General features: G+C 47.2%; 1 protein-coding gene across 3 annotated transcripts in view; it reads right to left on the reverse strand.

Moving 5' to 3' along the window:
* LOC133138664 (arginine-glutamic acid dipeptide repeats protein-like) overlaps window positions 1–19,021 on the reverse strand; it is a 184,190-nt gene that overhangs the window by 42,879 nt on the left and 122,290 nt on the right. For 2 of the 3 annotated variants that reach the window (XM_061257602.1, XM_061257601.1), the window contains exons 1-5: window positions 16,323–16,454; window positions 9,478–9,526; window positions 6,395–6,519; window positions 5,865–5,964; window positions 411–509 (exon numbers count right to left, since the gene is read on the reverse strand). In XM_061257602.1, coding sequence (XP_061113586.1) covers window positions 411–509; window positions 5,865–5,964; window positions 6,395–6,519; window positions 9,478–9,526; window positions 16,323–16,348 — 399 coding nt within the window. In that variant the 5' untranslated portion in view covers window positions 16,349–16,454. Of the gene's footprint in view, window positions 1–410; window positions 510–5,864; window positions 5,965–6,394; window positions 6,520–9,477; window positions 9,527–16,322; window positions 16,455–19,021 lie in introns of those variants that run through there. The other variant, XM_061257599.1, reaches the window with a different exon arrangement.

Here is a 19,021-nt window from a genome sequence, read left to right on the forward strand (position 1 = left end):
GAGTGTGTGAGTGAGTGTGTGAGTGTGTGTGAGAGTGTGTGAGAGTGTGTGAGAGTGTGTGAGAGTGTGTGTGAGTGAGTGTGTGAGAGTGTGTGTAGGATTGTGAGTGTGTGAGAGTGTGTGTGAGAGTGTGTGTGAGTGAGTGTGTGAGAGTGTGTGTGGGATTGTGAGTGTGTGAGTGAGTGTGTGAGTGAGTGTGTGAGTGAGTGTGTGTGTTATTGTGAGTGTGTGAGAGTGTGTGTGTGAGAGTGTGTGAGAGTGTGTGTGTGAGAGTGTGTGTGAGTGAGTGTGTGTGAGTGAGTGTGTGAGAGTGTGTGTGAGTGAGTGTGTGAGAGTGTGTGTGTGTGAGTGAGTGTGTGAGTGTGTGTGTGTGAGAGTGTGTGTGAGTGAGTGAGAGAGACGTGTCTTACCACTTCATCCTCAGACCAGCACTTCTCGATGAGTTTAGGAACAGGCTTCTTCACCAGCCTCTGCAGGGCCTTCCCTGCATCATAGTTACTCTCGTGCAGCTGTGGGGGAAAGAACACAGAACATTACACAATGATACTCACCTATACGTACATTTTAACTATGCTAGAGTTTCCATAATGTTTGTACCGTTAGATAGATAAATGTATTGTGCATTTCGTGTTGTATGGTATCTTATGTGAGACAGAAGGGATGACATCACTGCTATGTAGCCGAGTGGCTAAGGTGCCTGACTGGGACCTGGAAGGTTGGAGGTTCAAACCCTGGTGTAGCCACTATAAGATCCCCACAGCTGTTGGACCCTTCAGCAAGGCCCTTCACCCCAAGTTGCTCCAGGGGGTTTTGGCCTCTGCTTCATCTAATCTACCGGAAGTCACTTTGGACAAAAAGCATCAGCTAAATAACCAAAATGTAATGTAACGCTATTGTGTGCCAGAGTAAGCACCAGGCCGTTAAATTAAATGCAATGTGATATGTTTATGCTTATTTTCACTGAGAGCCAGTCACCAAAGACGCTTTAGAGATACACTGGAGAACGGGCAAGACTGAGCCTGAGGCCCCAGTGAGTTAAGAAACACGAAATCCCCAGTCGGAAGAGAGAGGGGGAATAAAAAGCGTGCAAACGGTGATGAGGGAAAAAGGAGTTAAATCATTCCTTCAGCACCCTTTCACTCATCCCGATGGGAAGTGAGCAGCCTATCAGCTTCAGACGGCTTTGAGATCTACAGCGGGACCCGGGCACACACACACACACACACACACACACACACACACACAGACACACACAGACACACACAGACACACACACAGACACACACACAGACACACACACAGACACACACACACACACACACACACACACACCCTCCATTTTAGAATTGCAAATGGAGGAGAAAGGGTCAGGAGACGGCGACCTGCCGCCCGCGTTTACGCCCCGACTTATCAGCGCCCGGGCCCTGAGAGTAATGTCCTATTTATTATATTTTATATCGCACCGCGCGCAGCTTTCTTCTCCCAACATTTATTTGGGATGTGGAGGAGGATCTCCATTATCATGCATCAGGCGGCAGACGCTCTGGGGTGGAGAGAGGGGGGGGACAGGATTAGCATATCTCCCCCTGCGCGTTAGCGTCTCCGCGGCCCCGCCGCCCCGCCTGCTCCTGCTCATCCTGTCAGAATAAACCCCCCTCCCGGAATAAACCCCCCTCCCGGGGCCTCTCAGCCGTCAGCGGCCGGGCCCGGCTAATGAACCCATGAATTACACCTTCTCCACACTGACACTTCCCATCTAACGCATCAAAATATTGTTCCTCGCTCCTAATTTACGACATCGTTCCACAGGCCCTCGCTGTCTGAGAGCTGCTCCGGGCTTTCACCCCGGGAGCGGAAGACAGAGGGGAGAGATGAGGCAGGGGTGCCTTCTTAGTAATAATAATTAGGACTGAGACGCGTTTAAGACCAAGCGAATGGCCTCCGTCGAACGCACGCTCATCGAAAGGGTGGAGGTTTGTACGTTGTGCACTGAACAAAATAATGCCCATTATATGAGACACCTGCATTCAAGATGAGGGACTAAATAACTATCCACTTTTTTATGAGCAACTCTACAGTGTAACAAGACTGCTGTCAGACTAGGAGCAAAGATGCCGAAGGATACTTTCTACAGGGCAGACTTCTGCTTGGGTTACCGTGGCCTCAAGACTACGGGCCAACCTACTAGCATATCACTGGTCGGTCAACAAATGTTAATTTACAAAGAACAGGCCTTGAACTCGGCTAAGCCAATAGCTAATGCAGTCAGTGAATAAATGGCTAAAGAGGCAGCCAGGAGCATATTGATTTTCCTGTTTTACATCCAGACAGCACACATTTCAATGGGCTTCCCATTACTGCAGGCGAGCAGAGTGAGGAGGGGGGAAAGACCCAGTGAGCCTGAAAGGGTGCCTCAGTGCTCACGCGTCCGTGTCTTAAAGCGCGCGCCCGGGTCTGATCTCGCAGCGTCTCCGCGGAGACGGATCCAGCCGCAGCGTTAATGAGCCGCGCGTTCCCGCTGCTGAGGTTCAGCAGATCCCTGAGGGACACGCCCGCAGCGCTGCGTGTTGGGTAAACCCTGGCCCTCACACACGACCCGCAAGGACTCCAGCACACAGTACCGCCCTCACACACGACCCGTAGACTCCCCAGCACACAGTACTGCCCTCACACACGACCCACAGAGACTCCAGCACACACAGTACCGCCCTCACACGACCCGCAAGGACTCCAGCACACAGTACCGCCCTCACACACGACCCGTAGACTCCCCAGCACACAGTACTGCCCTCACACACGACCCACAGAGACTCCAGCACACACAGTACCGCCCTCACACGACCCGCAAGGACTCCAGCACACAGTACCGCCCTCACACACGACCCGCAAGGACTCCAGCACACAGTACCGCCCTCACACACGACCCGCAAGGACTCCAGCACACAGTACTGCCCTCACACACGACCCGCAAGGACTCCAGCACACAGTACCGCCCTCACACACGACCCACAGAGAACCCAGCACACAGTACCGCCCTCACACATGACCCACAGACTCCCCAGCACACAGTACCGCCCTCACACACGACCCACAGACTCCCCAGCACACAGTACTGCCCTCACACACAGCACACAGACTCCCCAGCACACAGTACTACCCTCACACACGACCCAGAGACTCCAGCACACACAGTACCGCCCTCACACACGACCCAGAGACTCCAGCACACAGTACCGCCCTCACACACGACCCGCAAGGACTCCAGCACACAGTACTGCCCTCACACACGACCCACAGAGACTCCAGCACACAGTACCGCCCTCACACACGACCCACAGACTCCCCAGCACACAGTACCGCCCTCACACACGACCCACAGAGACTCCAGCACACAGTACCGCCCTCACACACGACCCACAGACTCCCCAGCACACAGTACCGCCCTCACACACGACCCAGAGACTCCGGCACACACATTACCGCCCTCACACACGATCCACAGAGACTCCAGCACACAGTACTGCCCTCACACACGACCCAGAGACTCCAGCACACACAGTACTGCCCTCACACACGACCCACAGAGACTCCAGTACACACAGTACCGCACACGACCCACAGAGACTCCAGCACACACAGTACCGCCCTCACAAACGACCCACAGAGACTCCAGCACACACACAGTACCGCACACGACCCACAGAGACTCCAGCACACACACAGTACCGCACACGACCCACAGAGACTCCAGCACACACAGTACCGCCTCACCCTGCTAAAGCAATTTCCCCGTAAAGCTCAACTCCCTGATGATCAATTACTGAGAAAATGGCTCTTCCTGCCTCTCGCGGATGAGCAGAAAACCATCCCACAAACCTCACTGATGTCATCTTACGTGACAGAAACTCAATCTCCCGTAGCTTTTATCTCGCATAGATTTTTCCGGGCTCGTACGGAAACGTACTGCATAAATACTGGAAAAGCTTCACTTATTGGAATAAATTCGACGAGCGCTTATTCATTTCTAATGAAGTTGAGTAGCCCTGTGGCTGCAATTATCCGAGACGTATTCTAAAACACCCGTAAGAATTTGGATTACGGTGTAGCCTTTAAAGCCAGGCACTGTGCTCTTCTTGCTATGATAAAAAGATAGGTCGTGGAGGGGGGCGAGTGAGCAACAAAGAAAACCATTCGTGCACAAAGCCATTTTCAAGAGGCCACAAAACTAAACCAACATTTTTATTGGACAACAAAAACTACAGCTCGTGATATACGTTTTCAATTACGCAGCGGCACATGAGCAACATCTTGTTTCGCGGATAATCAAAGTGTTACCTAACAAATGGAAAATCTCTTCACTCTTTACCGCTGCCATTCCAAACCAGGCACACTATTCATTCTGTGTTAACGCAATTCTAGCAGTAATTAGTTCTGTAACATCTAACATGCAGGAAAAAAAACCTTCTCTCTCCCATCACTATCATACTCATTACCCCAGTTACAAAACACATCAGTAAGGGTACGTTTGCATGTGTTCACAATAAACTTAATGCAGATTTACATTTGCATGTACCTGCACATATGAATGCGTCTATACTACAATATGCTACCATGCATGCAACACGCACACACAAATATGAAACGCACACCATTTTTTATATTTTAGCTCATTATGGAATTTATATAATGGAAAATAAATGGATAAATGAATTCATTAATGCGTTCTGTAAAAGGTAAAGCTAAATCCGTTAATATAATGTGACACGCAGGCAGGCAGGCAGACTCGTGGAATATTCCGCAGGAGGACATTTATTCAGCTTTAATAAACACGAAACATAAAAGCCATCACTACTCATTTGCACCGTCTGTCCATTAGCTAAATGCCAAACGAGGGGTCACACCTCGTGCATCTCATCAGAGGGGCCTCATCGGGCAGAAATGACATTCACAACGCGTAACAGCTATTGTACACAGCTGACACCCGCGTTCCGATTCCTGAACGTTATTAAGCAAACAGTCATTTGCAGGTTGCTTGTTATATTTGAAAAGCCACCGCGGACGGCACATCCGTTTCACACGGCCCTCTGCAATTAAGCAGCAGATCTGCGCGCGCGGGCCGCGGAATATTACCGCGTGAATAAAACGCGGGAGGAGACGGCTGTCTGCTCCGGTTTAGCCACGCCGCTGCCCACACAGCAGACACCTTTCCGCCGCGTCGGGGAAAAGGAACGAGGAGAAAGCGGGCGGCTTTTCCTGCTGCGGAGTACATCAAATTCCTTCCTGCGGAAGAGACGCGGCTGCCAGCGAGGAGCTGATTACAGAGCCCGGAACATTGCTCTCCGCAGCGCAGGCTGACTGCGGAGGAGCCCTCCTCTCACACAGTCTGCAGCCATCCATAATTCATCTTCACACACCGCTCCCGCACTCCTGCGCGTTACCGTTCGCCAATTATTTTGTGCGCTTTTTTTTTTGCTTGGCCGTGCGTGCGTGCGCGCGTGCGTGTGTGTCTGTGTGTGAGTGTGTGTGTCTGTGCGTCTGTGTGTGTGTGCGTCTGTGTGTGTGTGTCTGTGCGTCTGTGTGTGTGTGTGTGTGTGTGTCTGTACGTCTGTGTGTGAGTGAGTGTGTGTGTGTGTGTGTGTGTGTCTGTGCGTCTGTGCGTCTGTGTGCGAGTGTGTGTGTGCGTGCGTGTGTGCGTGAGTGTGTCTGTGCGTCTGTGTGTGAGTGTGTGTGTGTGTGCATGCATCTGTGTGTGTGTGTCTGTGCGTCTGTGTGTGAGTGTGTGTGCAATGTGCGTCGATACCCACACAGATGAAAACGAATATAACCGAGCGGGTGAGAGTTTTGGGTGACAGGGGGCACCTCACCGTGTTTAAAGCGTTTAGCGTGGTGTCGTCTCGTGACGCAGCCAAACAGCCGTCCTCCGTGGACCCTCCGTCACACATCCCAGCGAAGGCCGCCATGCTCCTGCACACAAGGCACAGAAGAAGAACACACGGTACAGTCAGCTGCTGCTCCCAAACACCGGCACAAAGCACAACACACAGAGGTGGGCCGTGTCCCTTTCCGCTGTTAATGTCAGCGTCTGCTCTTAATTACCCTTAACATTTACACCATCTGACATTTTAGCTACGTTTCTTGACAAAGGCATGAGTGACAGCTGACCGTGTACAGCCAGTAAGCTCACACAGCCGGGGTAACTGAGGGGAAAGAAAAACCTGCCAGGACCAGAAACGTCCATCCCAGTACCGTATGAATGATTGATCAGAAACTCGGTCAAGCTCTGAATAGAGTGACAGATTAACCACTGCAGATTTGACACTGAGGCACTTCCCGGGAGCGCTGCATTCTGGGAGCCTGGCAGGTGCGGTTGCCAGGTTGGGCGGGCCGTGCTCACCTGGCAGCTCTCAGGTACATCAGCAGGTCGCAGTCGTTGACCCCGGGCATCCATACCAGCTCCTCGTTCTCCGTCACCAGCTGGCCACCTGGGGGAGGGAGGGGCTGCAGCTCCGGGAGCTTCGCCTGATTGGACAGAGGACATGGCGTGAAACGGCGCCCGCATAATCGCAATACTTAAAGTTGGTGAAAAGTATCAACGCGTCGCAACGAAAACGTCACTGTGATCATGCTGAGCCAATCTGGCAGCAGAAAATGAAGAAACACGCAAAAGAAATATGAGCTGCTTTCTTGAGTGGGCATGTGTTGTATCCACATTCTGAGGGTTTATAGGGTGCAATGGCTAGTATAAGAAGTCAATCGTGGTCATAATAGTTTCTGAAATGTGCATCCCTCGAAAGTTAACACTTTGGTTAACCTGCATGCAAAAGAAAAAAGTACTTCCAACTTCGACTACCTTTATATCATTTCATTGACTTAAATATATTCCACGCCTACAACCAGAAAGTGCGAACCTGGTTTAGCACAGAATGTGAAAAAGAAACACAAACTTAAACACTCAAGGAGCCGAATGTTTATTTTCTGCCCATATTCAGTCTTGACTTTTGCAATCTTCACATAATGTAAAAATTCTGCGCTTGGTTTTATTGAGCAAAGACTACTTCAATATGCCTTTAAATTCATAAACTGCAATACGGACTCTCGCCGGCTTCTCAAATACATTTTTTATTACATATCCAGCAGCATAAAAAAACAGCACACAGGAAAAAGTAATAATTCATAATGATCATATTGGCACACTTGGCGGATGGGTTTTCACGATTCTTCTCCTGCAAAGCCGCACTTGAGGGTTGTGTTATTCGCGCAGAGTAACGCTTGTACAGATAAGGCCTCTTCTTGATCTGTGTGGTGAAGTGCCTGTGGGTCGGGCGTCCAGAGACCTCATTACCAGACTCGGGCTATTTGCCCCTGACTTCATATTGCCAATCTCTCCGGCAGCGCTGGGCCGAGAGCCTCATAATTATTCCACACCACTGCCCTTTCAGAATAAGTCGGGGGGCTGAAACGCGTTATACGCGGGACGCAATTACGAGCCGCGGAACGCAAGCGGTCGTCGGAGGGGGGCCGCCAGCGTGTGTGTGTGCCCCATTTCGGGGGGCCGTACTGTCACACGCAACCGGCGAATACGAGGCTACGCGCTTCTCGCTGTGGTTTCCGTGAATGCCCGGCGGCCATCTTCTTACAGGCCGGGCCCAGGCCGAGGGCACTGAAGGCCAGGGAAACTTCTAGAAGTATTAAATCCAGTGGAGGGGAGGACTCACGCCGTGGATGTATCTGACCTCTGTTTAAAGGCCCAGTGGTGAGCCAAACAGGGTTCGACGGTGCTCCCGTTTTAAGGGCCTTCGCTCATGAAACTTGACGTTTGCTAAGCGGAAAAATAATATCGGAGTATGTGTAATAATTGGAATGCATTAGCGTGCTCTGACGCTCCTCAACATTGGAGCGCACACGCTCCTTTGGAAAAAGGGGGTTAGCGCAGAGCCCCTGCCTAAGCGCCCGAGCGCTGTGATTGGTGGGATGACGGCATGAGAGCAGTGAGTAACTGGGTCTGAACGACAGCTGGGAGCTCGGAGCTCCGCGCACTAACAGGCGGATTTCGGGATTAACACCGAGACGCAGGGGTGGGGACGCGCAGGGCAGCGTGACTCTAATAACCTCTGAGCTCTTTTACATGTTAAGGTATCCATGAGCCCCGCTCAGATTACAGGGCTTGAGTTACGCATCTCCCTGGGTGAGCTGCGCACTGCAGCTGAACAAACGCAGGGGGCTGATGAAGTCACTCTGACACTAGGACAGTGAGATCAGGTGACCGCGGTCATCTGCAAGCCCCGGGGCTCTGAGTGTGCGTGTGCTGTGCGTGAGAGAGAGAGAGAGAGAGAGAGGGAGAGAGGGAGAGAGAGAGAGAGAGAGAGAGAGAGAATGAGTGTGTGTGACAGCAGAGATTTCAATATGAGATTAATCTGCATTCAAGGTCAATTCAAGGGGTATACAAATATAAGCTATTCAGAATTTTAATTTCCATTAATCCATATAATTCAGGCCCAATACACACTGCCACTAAACTACTCCTTCCAAACTCATTTGCTACAAAACAGAATGAATATCTTAAACTACTGGGGTCTATTGTTCCAGCCAGGTGTTCACAAGGAGCTTGTATCAAGTGCCACAAGAGCCTTACACTGGACAGAACCTTTAGACCACCTGGGTTTAAATCTTAGTCTACCTGAAACGAGGCGATGGATGTCCTGTATGGGATGATGGCCAATGGAGACATTCACCTTTACATATTTTTAATGACCCAATTTATTCTTGGTGTGAAAATAACACCCACAATCAAAAGGATTGACTGGGTATTGTATTTTGGTGCATTTTTGAAGTGAATTCATGATGATATAAAGGTACATTGTGTGCGCTCAGTTAGAGCAGAGGTCTTAGCCCAAGTTCTTGTTAACCAGCACTCAAATAAAGCAGCACTTGAAGCAGCTCTCCAGGGCACTGCAGTGCTCCCATTTTGGGAGCGTGTGCTCCTGAAAACTGATGTGTGCCAACTGGAGAAATTATCTAGGAGCACATCTACTAATTGGCCTTAGCGCATCCCAAAGTTTTTTTTAACTTCAGAGCACGTGTGCACCTTGGGGGATTTTCATTTTTAGGACAGGGCCCTGCTCACCTCGTTTCTTGGGCCCGAATCGGTTTTTGAGGTAAAAACAAAAACCAGCAGACCCCGCAGCTCTCCGAGACCAGGGTTGAGAAGCGGCACGTCATCAGAAGTGAATCGCATTGGGCCGAGGTTGTGTTTGGGTCGTGTCGTATCTTCAGACCCCTACAGGCCCTTAGACTACAGTATGGGACTCAGGTCCACTGCCTGCACCAGCTACACTCCAAAGAGGAGCAAAGAAGTCTGTTCTTGCATTTCCTCGCTAGCCTGCCCCAGACTGTGAGAAGTTTGTGTCTTTATGTTTTTAAATGTGGATGGTAAGACCGGACTGGAGTATAAAGGGAGCACGGAGAGCAGACACTCACCTGATGACTGGGTCCCACTCTGATCTCCCCCTGTGTGCTGTTTAGCCGCCTGAAAGAGAGAGCGTTTCAACTCATTACGCTGAACATCGCCTCGGGCCTTCACTGTTAAAATGCATGCCCTTAATACGACCGATTCTTATAAAGCACACTGTATCTAACATCCCAGAGAGCAAGACTAATATTAAAGTGTATTCAAGAAAAAACAAGGAGCCATTTTCATAAAGGAGAAACCCAATTTGCTTCCACAAATATAGAGCTGAGAAATTCATAACCACTGCTCATGTCCAGTCGAGAGCCTTATGATTGGCTCATTCCATGAGCAAGGACAGGAGGATTATTACATTTTATTCAAGCACAGAATGCTTAACTTACAAGTTGTAAATTCACATGCCAACTTATTTTACATTTTCTTGCACACTGGAGGCATTTGCTTGCTGGATAGCCACATTAGATATCATTCACTGAACAGCGGAAATTATGAAACTGTGAAACTCTGGACAAAGACAAAGGAAGTTCAAATATTCTGTAAGAGCTACAGGTCTCAATGGACTCATTCTGAGGAATAGGAACACCTGTGTTTTCTCTGTCCAAGCACAATCACAAACAGAGCCGTCCTGTTCCTGACAGTACCACACAATCGGGGCTGTTCCTGACAGTACCACACAATCACAAACAGAACCGTGCTGTTCCTGACAGTACCACACAATCACAAACAGAACCGTGCCGTTCCTGACAGTACCACACAACCACAAACAGAACTGTGCTGTTCCTGACAGTACCACACAATCACAAACGGAACCATGCCGTTCCTGACAGTACCACACAATCACAAACGGAACCGTGCCGTTCCTGACAGTACCACACAATCACAAATGGAACCGTGCCGTTCCTGACAGAACCACATAATCACAAACAGAACTGTGCCGTTCCTGACAGAACCACACAATCACAAACAGAACCGTGCAGTTCCTGACAGAACCACACAATCACAAACAGAACCGTGCTGTTCCTGACAGAACCACACAATCACAAACAGAACCGTGCAGTTCCTGACAGAACCACACAATCACAAACAGAACCGTGCTGTTCCTGACAGAACCACACAATCACAAACAGAACCGTGCTGTTCCTGACAGAACCACACAATCACAAACAGAACCGTGCTGTTCCTGACAGAACCACACAATCACAAACAGAACCGTGCAGTTCCTGACAGAACCACACAATCACAAACAGAACCGTGCTGTTCCTGACAGAACCACATAATCACAAACAGAACTGTGCCGTTCCTGACAGTACCACACAATCACAAACAGAACTGTGCTGTTCCTGTCAGTACCACACAATCAGGGCTGTTTCTGACAGTACCACACAATCACAAACAGAACTGTGCTGTTCCTGACAGTACCACACAATCACAAACAGAACTGTGCTGTTCCTGTCAGTACCACACAATCAGGGCTGTTCCTGACAGTACCACACAATCACAAACAGAACCGTGCCGTTCCTGACAGTACCACACAATCACGAACAGAACTGTGCTGTTCCTGTCAGTACCACACAATCACAAACAGAACCGTGCCGTTCCTGACAGTACCACACAATCAGGGCTGTTCCTGACAGTACCACACAATCACAAACAGAACTGTGCTGTTCCTGACAGTACCACACAATCACAAACAGAACTGTGCTGTTCCTGACAGTACCACACAATCACAAACAGAACTGTGCTGTTCCTGACAAAACCACACAATCACAAACAGAACTGTGCTGTTCCTGACAGAACCACACAATCACAAACAGAACCATTCCGTTCCTGACAGAACCACACAATCACAAACAGAACCGTGCCGTTCCTGACAGTACCACACAATCAGGGCTGTTCCTGACAGAACCACACAATCACAAACAGAACCGTGCTGTTCCTGACAGTACCACACAATCAGGGCTGTTCCTGACAGTACCACACAATCACAAACAGAACCGTGCTGTTCCTGACAGTACCACACAATCAGGGCTGTTCCTGACAGTACCACACAATCACAAACAGAACTGTGCTGTTCCTGACACTGAGTCCACTCCAGAGGGCCACAGTGTCAGGTAATTTTCCTCCTGATTCTAATAATCACAAGCCTGAGTCAATACAGCCTTGCTGAACTTACAATCCCTGTCTGTGGACTGTGGATGCTAAAATGTGCTATAGGGCTGGTGCCTTATACGACTGTCAGCCCATTTTTGTGCGATTCTGAGAGAGACAGTGAGATGTACTGGAGGTAAGAGATCCCAACAACATCCTGTCAATTAAATATTTCTGCTACTCACCGAGTAGGAAAGCATTAAAAAAAAATACTTTTTTTTTTTTTTTTTTTTTAAGAACATGAGCTCAAAACAAACGCAAATTACATTTCTGGTCTTTCTTCCTGACATAACAGAGGGGAAAATGCATATATGCTGCATTATTTTGTCAAATCTAACTGTAAATGTTCCAGCCCTTTATGCAGCGAGCAGACACTGTTCAGAGGAATAAGAGCCTCGAAGCACAGACGGGAGAAGACAGGCTTTGAAATGGCTGCTGTAACAAATGCCCGTAACCATGGCGACGCCAATTTAATAATAGTGTTCCGATCTCCAGCTGCAGTGCATTAAAGAAAATGACAAGATGTTCCTTTGAAACAGACCCTTCCCCCTCGTTGCCATGGCAATAGCCGGATTCCACCCCCCCCCGCGCCCCCACCCCCCCGAATGAGGGCTAACGTGGTACGGCCCAGAAACTGTCAGTATGATTTGCGTCCAGAGAAACTGGCTGCCCGTCACAGGGGGGAGGCCCACAGGCCAGGTCCTCCAGTCGCAGTAAAAGTCCTCCAGTCCTAACTCTAATGGGCGCATTTTCAACACTCATCCCCCCCCCCCCCCCCCTAAACCACAGCCACCCTGCCCGGCCCTTTGGCTGCCAGGACTGTCAACCTAAAGCACCGCCTGACAGCAGAACTGGCGGGCGGACACAACACAGAGGAGAGCAACCAGCACCTCCTAATGGGAAAATTCATGCACAATCCTGCAACAACAAAATGCACATTTTCCATCTGCAGACAATCAAACAAGATCATAGAGCATATTATTGCGATACCTGTAATTCCAGATTTTCTTGGGATCATTCCTGAAAAATTTAAACAAGGCACTGGTGTCGATGCAGTGCTCTATAAACGTACATAAATGGCCATTTACGCTCTTGGGGACTTGACGTTAACCTTATGGTTAAAAAAATGGTACTGTTCCCAAACAAGCATCTTCTAAACTGTGTAAACATTGCTCCTGTAGCCTGCAAGCCATTGCATACAATGTCTATGGTAAATGGTAAATGGTTGGCATTTATATAGCGCCTTTATCCAAAGCGCTGTACAGTTGATGCTTCTCATTCACCCATTCATACACACACTCACACACCGACGGCGATTGACTGCCATGCAAGGCGCCGACCAGCTCGTCAGGAGCATTGAGGGGTTAGGTGTCTTGCTCAGGGACACTTCGACACAGCCCAAGCAGGGGATCGAACCGGCAACCCTCCGACTGCCAGACGACTGCTCTTTCTGCCCGAGCCATGTCGTCCCATATGCAATACAGTTAAATCTTTTGATGGGAACTGAATAACAATGCAAAATCAGAAGACAGTTTGCACCAAGCATGAATATTCGGAACATATTACAGCCTCAATAAACAACAAGTAACAACACATGCGTTTAATGAAATGGGGTTCATTTTTCCCAGAAGAGTCACTTATTTGGAAGTCCTGAGATTAATTTTATGCTTCCACCATTTCATGAGCAATAGTGTAACACAGACCACAGACACAATGCGTTGCACAAGGTCCCTCTGTAGCGTGGAGGGTCTGGAATGGGATCAATGCCATAGCATGACTATAGTTATTACAGCCATCAAGCCCCACGTAACAGCACATGATGGGTGTACAGGAGGCCAGGCAGGCCAGTTTCCATTGACAGGCCTTTCTGCTTGGGCCAGATGTGTACAAAATGTAGTACACATCTAGTGAGAGGACTACAAGTCCCAGCCTGTGCAGGGCAGAGGGACTTGGATGTGTGCTGTGCACTCCAACTCTCACGATGGCCCTTGAGGGACACCGTAGAGCCATAGTCATGCTGTCATCATTTCACGGTCGAACAATATATGCATTTCTTTATTTTTCCCCTCACTGCTAAAGTGCGCCACTAAAAAGCAAAGATGAACAAAAAGGCCAGGAGCTCTGAGAAATCACTTTTGGGCCAGCAGGCAAGTGGCAAGGTCAAGCTCCGATACCCATAAACCTTTGCAAAAGACAAGAGTCACCCGTCCTCCTCCTCCTCTCCCCACCACCTCACTGACTGCAGTGTGCATTTCTGTTTGCACCGCCTGCAATATAATTCATATCTACAAAAAAATGTATGCACCACTGTATTCACGTGACAATAAAAACTTTGGCAAAATCCTCCTTGAAGACAAGCACTCCATATTTGGGGATGAGGAATGCGGGCCGGTGAGTTTTATTTTAGAAACAACTGTAGGCCTGCACTTCACCCATAATTACTAGGAACTGAAGGGAAGCATGAAAATATTGGGGTGGTAACAGTATCTACCGATAAATGGGTAAAAATGCCATGACCCCCTTCCTGTGCCACTAAGGCTGTACATTAATGAACATTTTTATCAACCAAACCGAAGTCGCAACCAAATCCACACAGACGCTCCTTAGACCCGTGCTCTCAGCTTAACAGTAAAAAAACATCGCGCTGAAATATGCGTGCTCGTCCACTTCTTCCGTACATGTGGAGCCTTGGCTGCAGTGTGCATCTGAGCTGTAATGTAAAACAGGGACGCGCTGGCACGTACTGACCAGTACAGCCAGGCAAATATCGCCTATTGATACAAGCCCCAGAACATCTAGCTATATCCTGCATCCCTAATATTTACTTCACATTAGCTTTGGTGAGCTTCTTCATGGCACACATTTTCCCATTTTTAGTCATGGGCTTTCCAGAGATATTTGCTACACGAGCAGGTTGTCTCATTAAATGTGAGCTCTGTCTGCTAGCTGAATAGGGCCACAGGTCAATATAGGATTTGGCAATTAACCTGTTTATGTACCTGACATTCACACAGCTGACATAAGTGAAATGAGCACCCAGATTTGGCACAAGAGCAAAAAATGGGCCCACTGCTCTTGTGCTTCTGTACTTTATTTATATTTATTTGCATATTGGTGACATTGCAATCCACAAGGATCTTCACTTTAAATTATTGCAGATCAAAATATTGTTCATATGTACAGAAGTGGGGGGGGGGGGGGGGGGCACAGGAGACGTGTGCAAATTATGTTCCTTCTACTGCAGCTAGCTCTGTCTGCAACAATCTCACCCCTTTGCAAACAATTTTTAAAGCCTGGCAAAACACTCCAACACATTCAATTCAATCAATCAATCGGCAACACATTCAATTTCTGTTAACAGTAAGAAAATTCATTGCATTAATTTAGTTAGATCAGTGGGGGAAAAAAAACAGAAAATGAATGTTTTGAAATGCAAGATTCCCAATGTGTCCATCCAGTCACATACTGTAAATGTGAACACTTAATAAAATCATAAAAACAATGTATTTATTTTTTGCCCCTATAGCTACATTTTGATGACATGGTTATCCAACCACACACAGTTACTTAAGAAGATAATCTAGGGTAAAGGCTAGATTCAATTACAACATTTCAGGGGACTACTCCTCTTCTGTATGCATACACATCTTGGCAATACTTAAAAAAAAAACACACGTATTTTCACCCCTAAATCTTGCCTAAACTTTCTTTGGGTTCCTTGTAATGATCAGTACAGTAAATCAGTCCTCCCAAGGCTTGGCATGTTAAAATTACATAGGCACACCTTTAAGTGAAAAGACTACTGAGCGACAGTTTAAATGGTATTTTGTATATTTATTCAGTAAAAAGAGTATGCATAAAGCAACCCTGAGACCAAGTCAAATAGAATAATTATCCGAAGTGTTGAACTTGATCTTGGCAAAGCCAGCTTACTGGCTTCACCCAGTCAAAACAACGCATCAAGCAAGCGTTTTGAGTCGACAATTGCGACAGCAATCAAGACTAACCCCGCCCCTGTCATCAATTTTACCCAATCACTGCAGTTCGTAGCAGTCCATACAAACATTAACGTTACCTTCATGGCTAAATGACATAACTAGGCCCCAACCTTCATTAGCCTTGGCCGCACAGCCACAGATCCGCGCGAGCCGATGTAAACCTCCTAGCAACACCCAACTCATGCCATCTCGGTTGTAAACATAGGAATGCAAAGCGCTGCAAAATGGAGTCTTGACAAGCAAGCAGCGCTTATGTTTCAGGGGCAACACAAATAACAGTGGAGGAAGCAAAGTTAGTCAGCTAGTATGATAAACAAATCAGTGACAAGTGAATGCACAAACATTAAAGCAGCTTCACGTCTAGCGAGTTGACCACAACAACGAAACACCTGGCGAGCTATTTAGTAGCCTTGCTAGCTTGCATTTTGCTATAATGACAATAGCTAATGCTAATTTGAAAATAGCCAGCTTTCTAACATCAGCTACTGACTGGAGACTGGACGTACGGTAGCTTGCAACAGCACCGCCAGAATACCAGCGGCATAAATATTTTAGCGAAGGTAATGTAGGCTAACGTTATAGCCATTACGATCGAAACGTTTTGCAGCCTACGGGCGAACACGCAAACGAGACGAATTAGCTAGCATTATATGAAATCCGGCCGTTATTTTTGCTAACAGTTGCATATACAGCTAAATCTGCAAACCTACCTTCGCGGACTGAACAGGTCGTCCATGTCGCAAACGAAGAGCTTGCGCTCAGTGTTGACAGTTAGCCTGCTGTTGTGGCTGGGATAAACTGTCCCTTCCCACCTAGCTGTTTCTCAGTACTCAAAATGGAGGCGCACGCAGTCTCTCTCTCTCTCGCTCGCTCTCTCTCTCGCTCGCTCGCTCGCTCTCCCTCTCTCTCTCTCCCCCCCCTCTCGGAGAGGTTTTCACTGAGCTTGTGCTATGACCTCAGCCTCCACGCACAGCGTACAAAGTTCCCGTTCTGACAGACACAACTGAGCATGTGCCGCGACCTTAACCACAGACACGCTGGAAACGCAATCCATCTCTCCGCCAGTCTTTTCCATAAACAAGGCCAACTTGCGAAGCCGCTGACGCCCAGCACTGCATACCAAACAAGCGGGGAGGGAGGGAGCTAGCAGACCGACAGGCAGGGAGACAGACAGTGGGGCCCTTATCGGGGGTTTTCTGACATACCACAATCACGGGTCCAAGCTCTGCCCATTTCCCCCCTTGAGGTGCCCCCTTCGAAATATAACGTCTGCCTTTATAACGTAGCTCTATTGACGGCAGAACTGTATTAGATATTTTTTTGCATGTCATTTTCGCTTGCTGAAAGATAATCTTTGCCTATAAAATAAAAATGAACCTTTATAAATATTTTGTTTATGCGGCAGTATGAATTTCTGTGCCTTTCCATGACTAACATTCTGCTACTGATCCTGCTGAGGTGAAGCACGACAAATATTAATGAAACTACATTTTGCTTAAAAGCTAAACAATCTACCACTTTACTATAAATCATTGAAGGACTAAGTCGGTAGATGAAAAATATCAACAGGCTGCCCCAATCTCAAACACCGTACTAAATTAAGGACGAGAGAAGAAAAGGCTGAATTATTATTACTGTCGTTATAAAAAAAATAAAAAAATAAAACTGATGTAAATAGAGGTACTCATTGATTATCCAATCTCAAAGGCAAAATTACACATTACATGATTTCTTTTTTATGAGGATTTTCCCTATTGGCTACAGTTGCATTTGATAGCATTTGCATTAAATGTTTGCCATTATGTTTGCATGCAACTCCAATAAACAAAAAATCCCAATTAGGTGATCAAATTTTATAAAAAAATAAAAATAAAAACATGGATAGAAAGCAAGGTCTTTTGTGATACAAAATTACCAAAAGGTTTTCACCCGAGACCCAGCATCTAGCCGAGAACAACACAAAAAGGAAGTGGATTATTAGGAAGATTGCTCTGCTGAGCACCTCCGACAATTGCTCTTCTGCAGACGTGCTGTGTACTCATCCCCTCTCATCTGAACCGTCAGCGTGGCGTTTTCATTTGCCTGGGTGTTATCAGGGAACGCCGAAGCACGCTCAGGGAAATGCACTCTGGGATACACGCTCTGCGATATACGCTCTGTGAAATTATATTCTGTGGAATTACACTCCGTGAAATACTGCGAATGCTCTGACCGAGTGCATGCTGCAGATCGCAGTGTTACCGCTGTGATTCATGACTTTTTCCTCTTTGCTGGTATCGGGATGCAGATAATTTATTCTGCATGACAACTGCAGAGCTGAGCGGCCTGCCCTGGGGACATATTACCGCTGCCCTTTCAACGCTTTGACTGAATGTCACTTTCTGTTCCCTGGGCGGTGTGACGATTTAAGCACAATATCACCATCATTTTAAAATGATAAAAAATATATATGCGCAAGATCTACAATTTCTGTACCACAAAGAGGAGTTAAAGTTTTATGTATAATGTTTTGTGTTGGTGTAAAAGGCTGATGTTCCCTTTCGGGGAAAATCTGGCTGAAATGTACAATTTGATGTGCTGTTTGTGACATGGCAAAAGGTTGCATTCACCCATTCAATTTGTTATGTGCAAGGACTAAATGCTGAATAATAATAATAATAATAATAATACAAAAACACCACCATAATTCATACGTATTAATATGAAAAACATGGGTGAACACATTGAATTTATCAAGTAACATCAAAGCCAAATAAGAAATACTTCAGCATAGGTGCCCAGTAATTTTACAGACTAATGCTTGAAAGCTGGCCATTGTATCGCCTCTCACAGTGCAGAGTGCATGATGCAAGCCTCATCAATTCATCAAAAATACAATAAATAATAATAATAATAAAATAAACAGCAGTGACTCTACAGAGTGATACTCTACAAATATGACTTCTGAGGATGCACACATACACTATTTTACAGCTCCTGGGTTATTAATTACTTTGCTCACGGGCACAACAGTTCACATGTCACATGTTATATAATTCACAGATATTGATGTGACTTGCTGTACATGTGTGAGCATGTTTTCATTTTTTCTATCCCAAACTCCGACTGGGATGCGGTATGATGATTAATCTTTATGTCAAGTAAGAATTGTGGACATAATTTACAATTAATTTTTCCAGGTCTCCACTGATACTGTATGTGAGTAAAATACAATGCAGCAAACTGCACCTGACAGAGTGAGCTTCTGCCTCCTGTTTAAATCACGAGTGCACCTGGCAACATGTATAACTACCGTATCAATCACCAGCTATTCAGGTTTGTTACGCATACAAATCATCCAAGTGAAACTAGAGAACTGCATTAGCTGCTATCGACCAGCGGCATTTGCAATGTTGCATTTAACAACCCG

Source organism: Conger conger, chromosome 10, assembly GCF_963514075.1.
Source record: "Conger conger chromosome 10, fConCon1.1, whole genome shotgun sequence".
Classification (NCBI taxonomy): domain Eukaryota; kingdom Metazoa; phylum Chordata; class Actinopteri; order Anguilliformes; family Congridae; genus Conger; species Conger conger.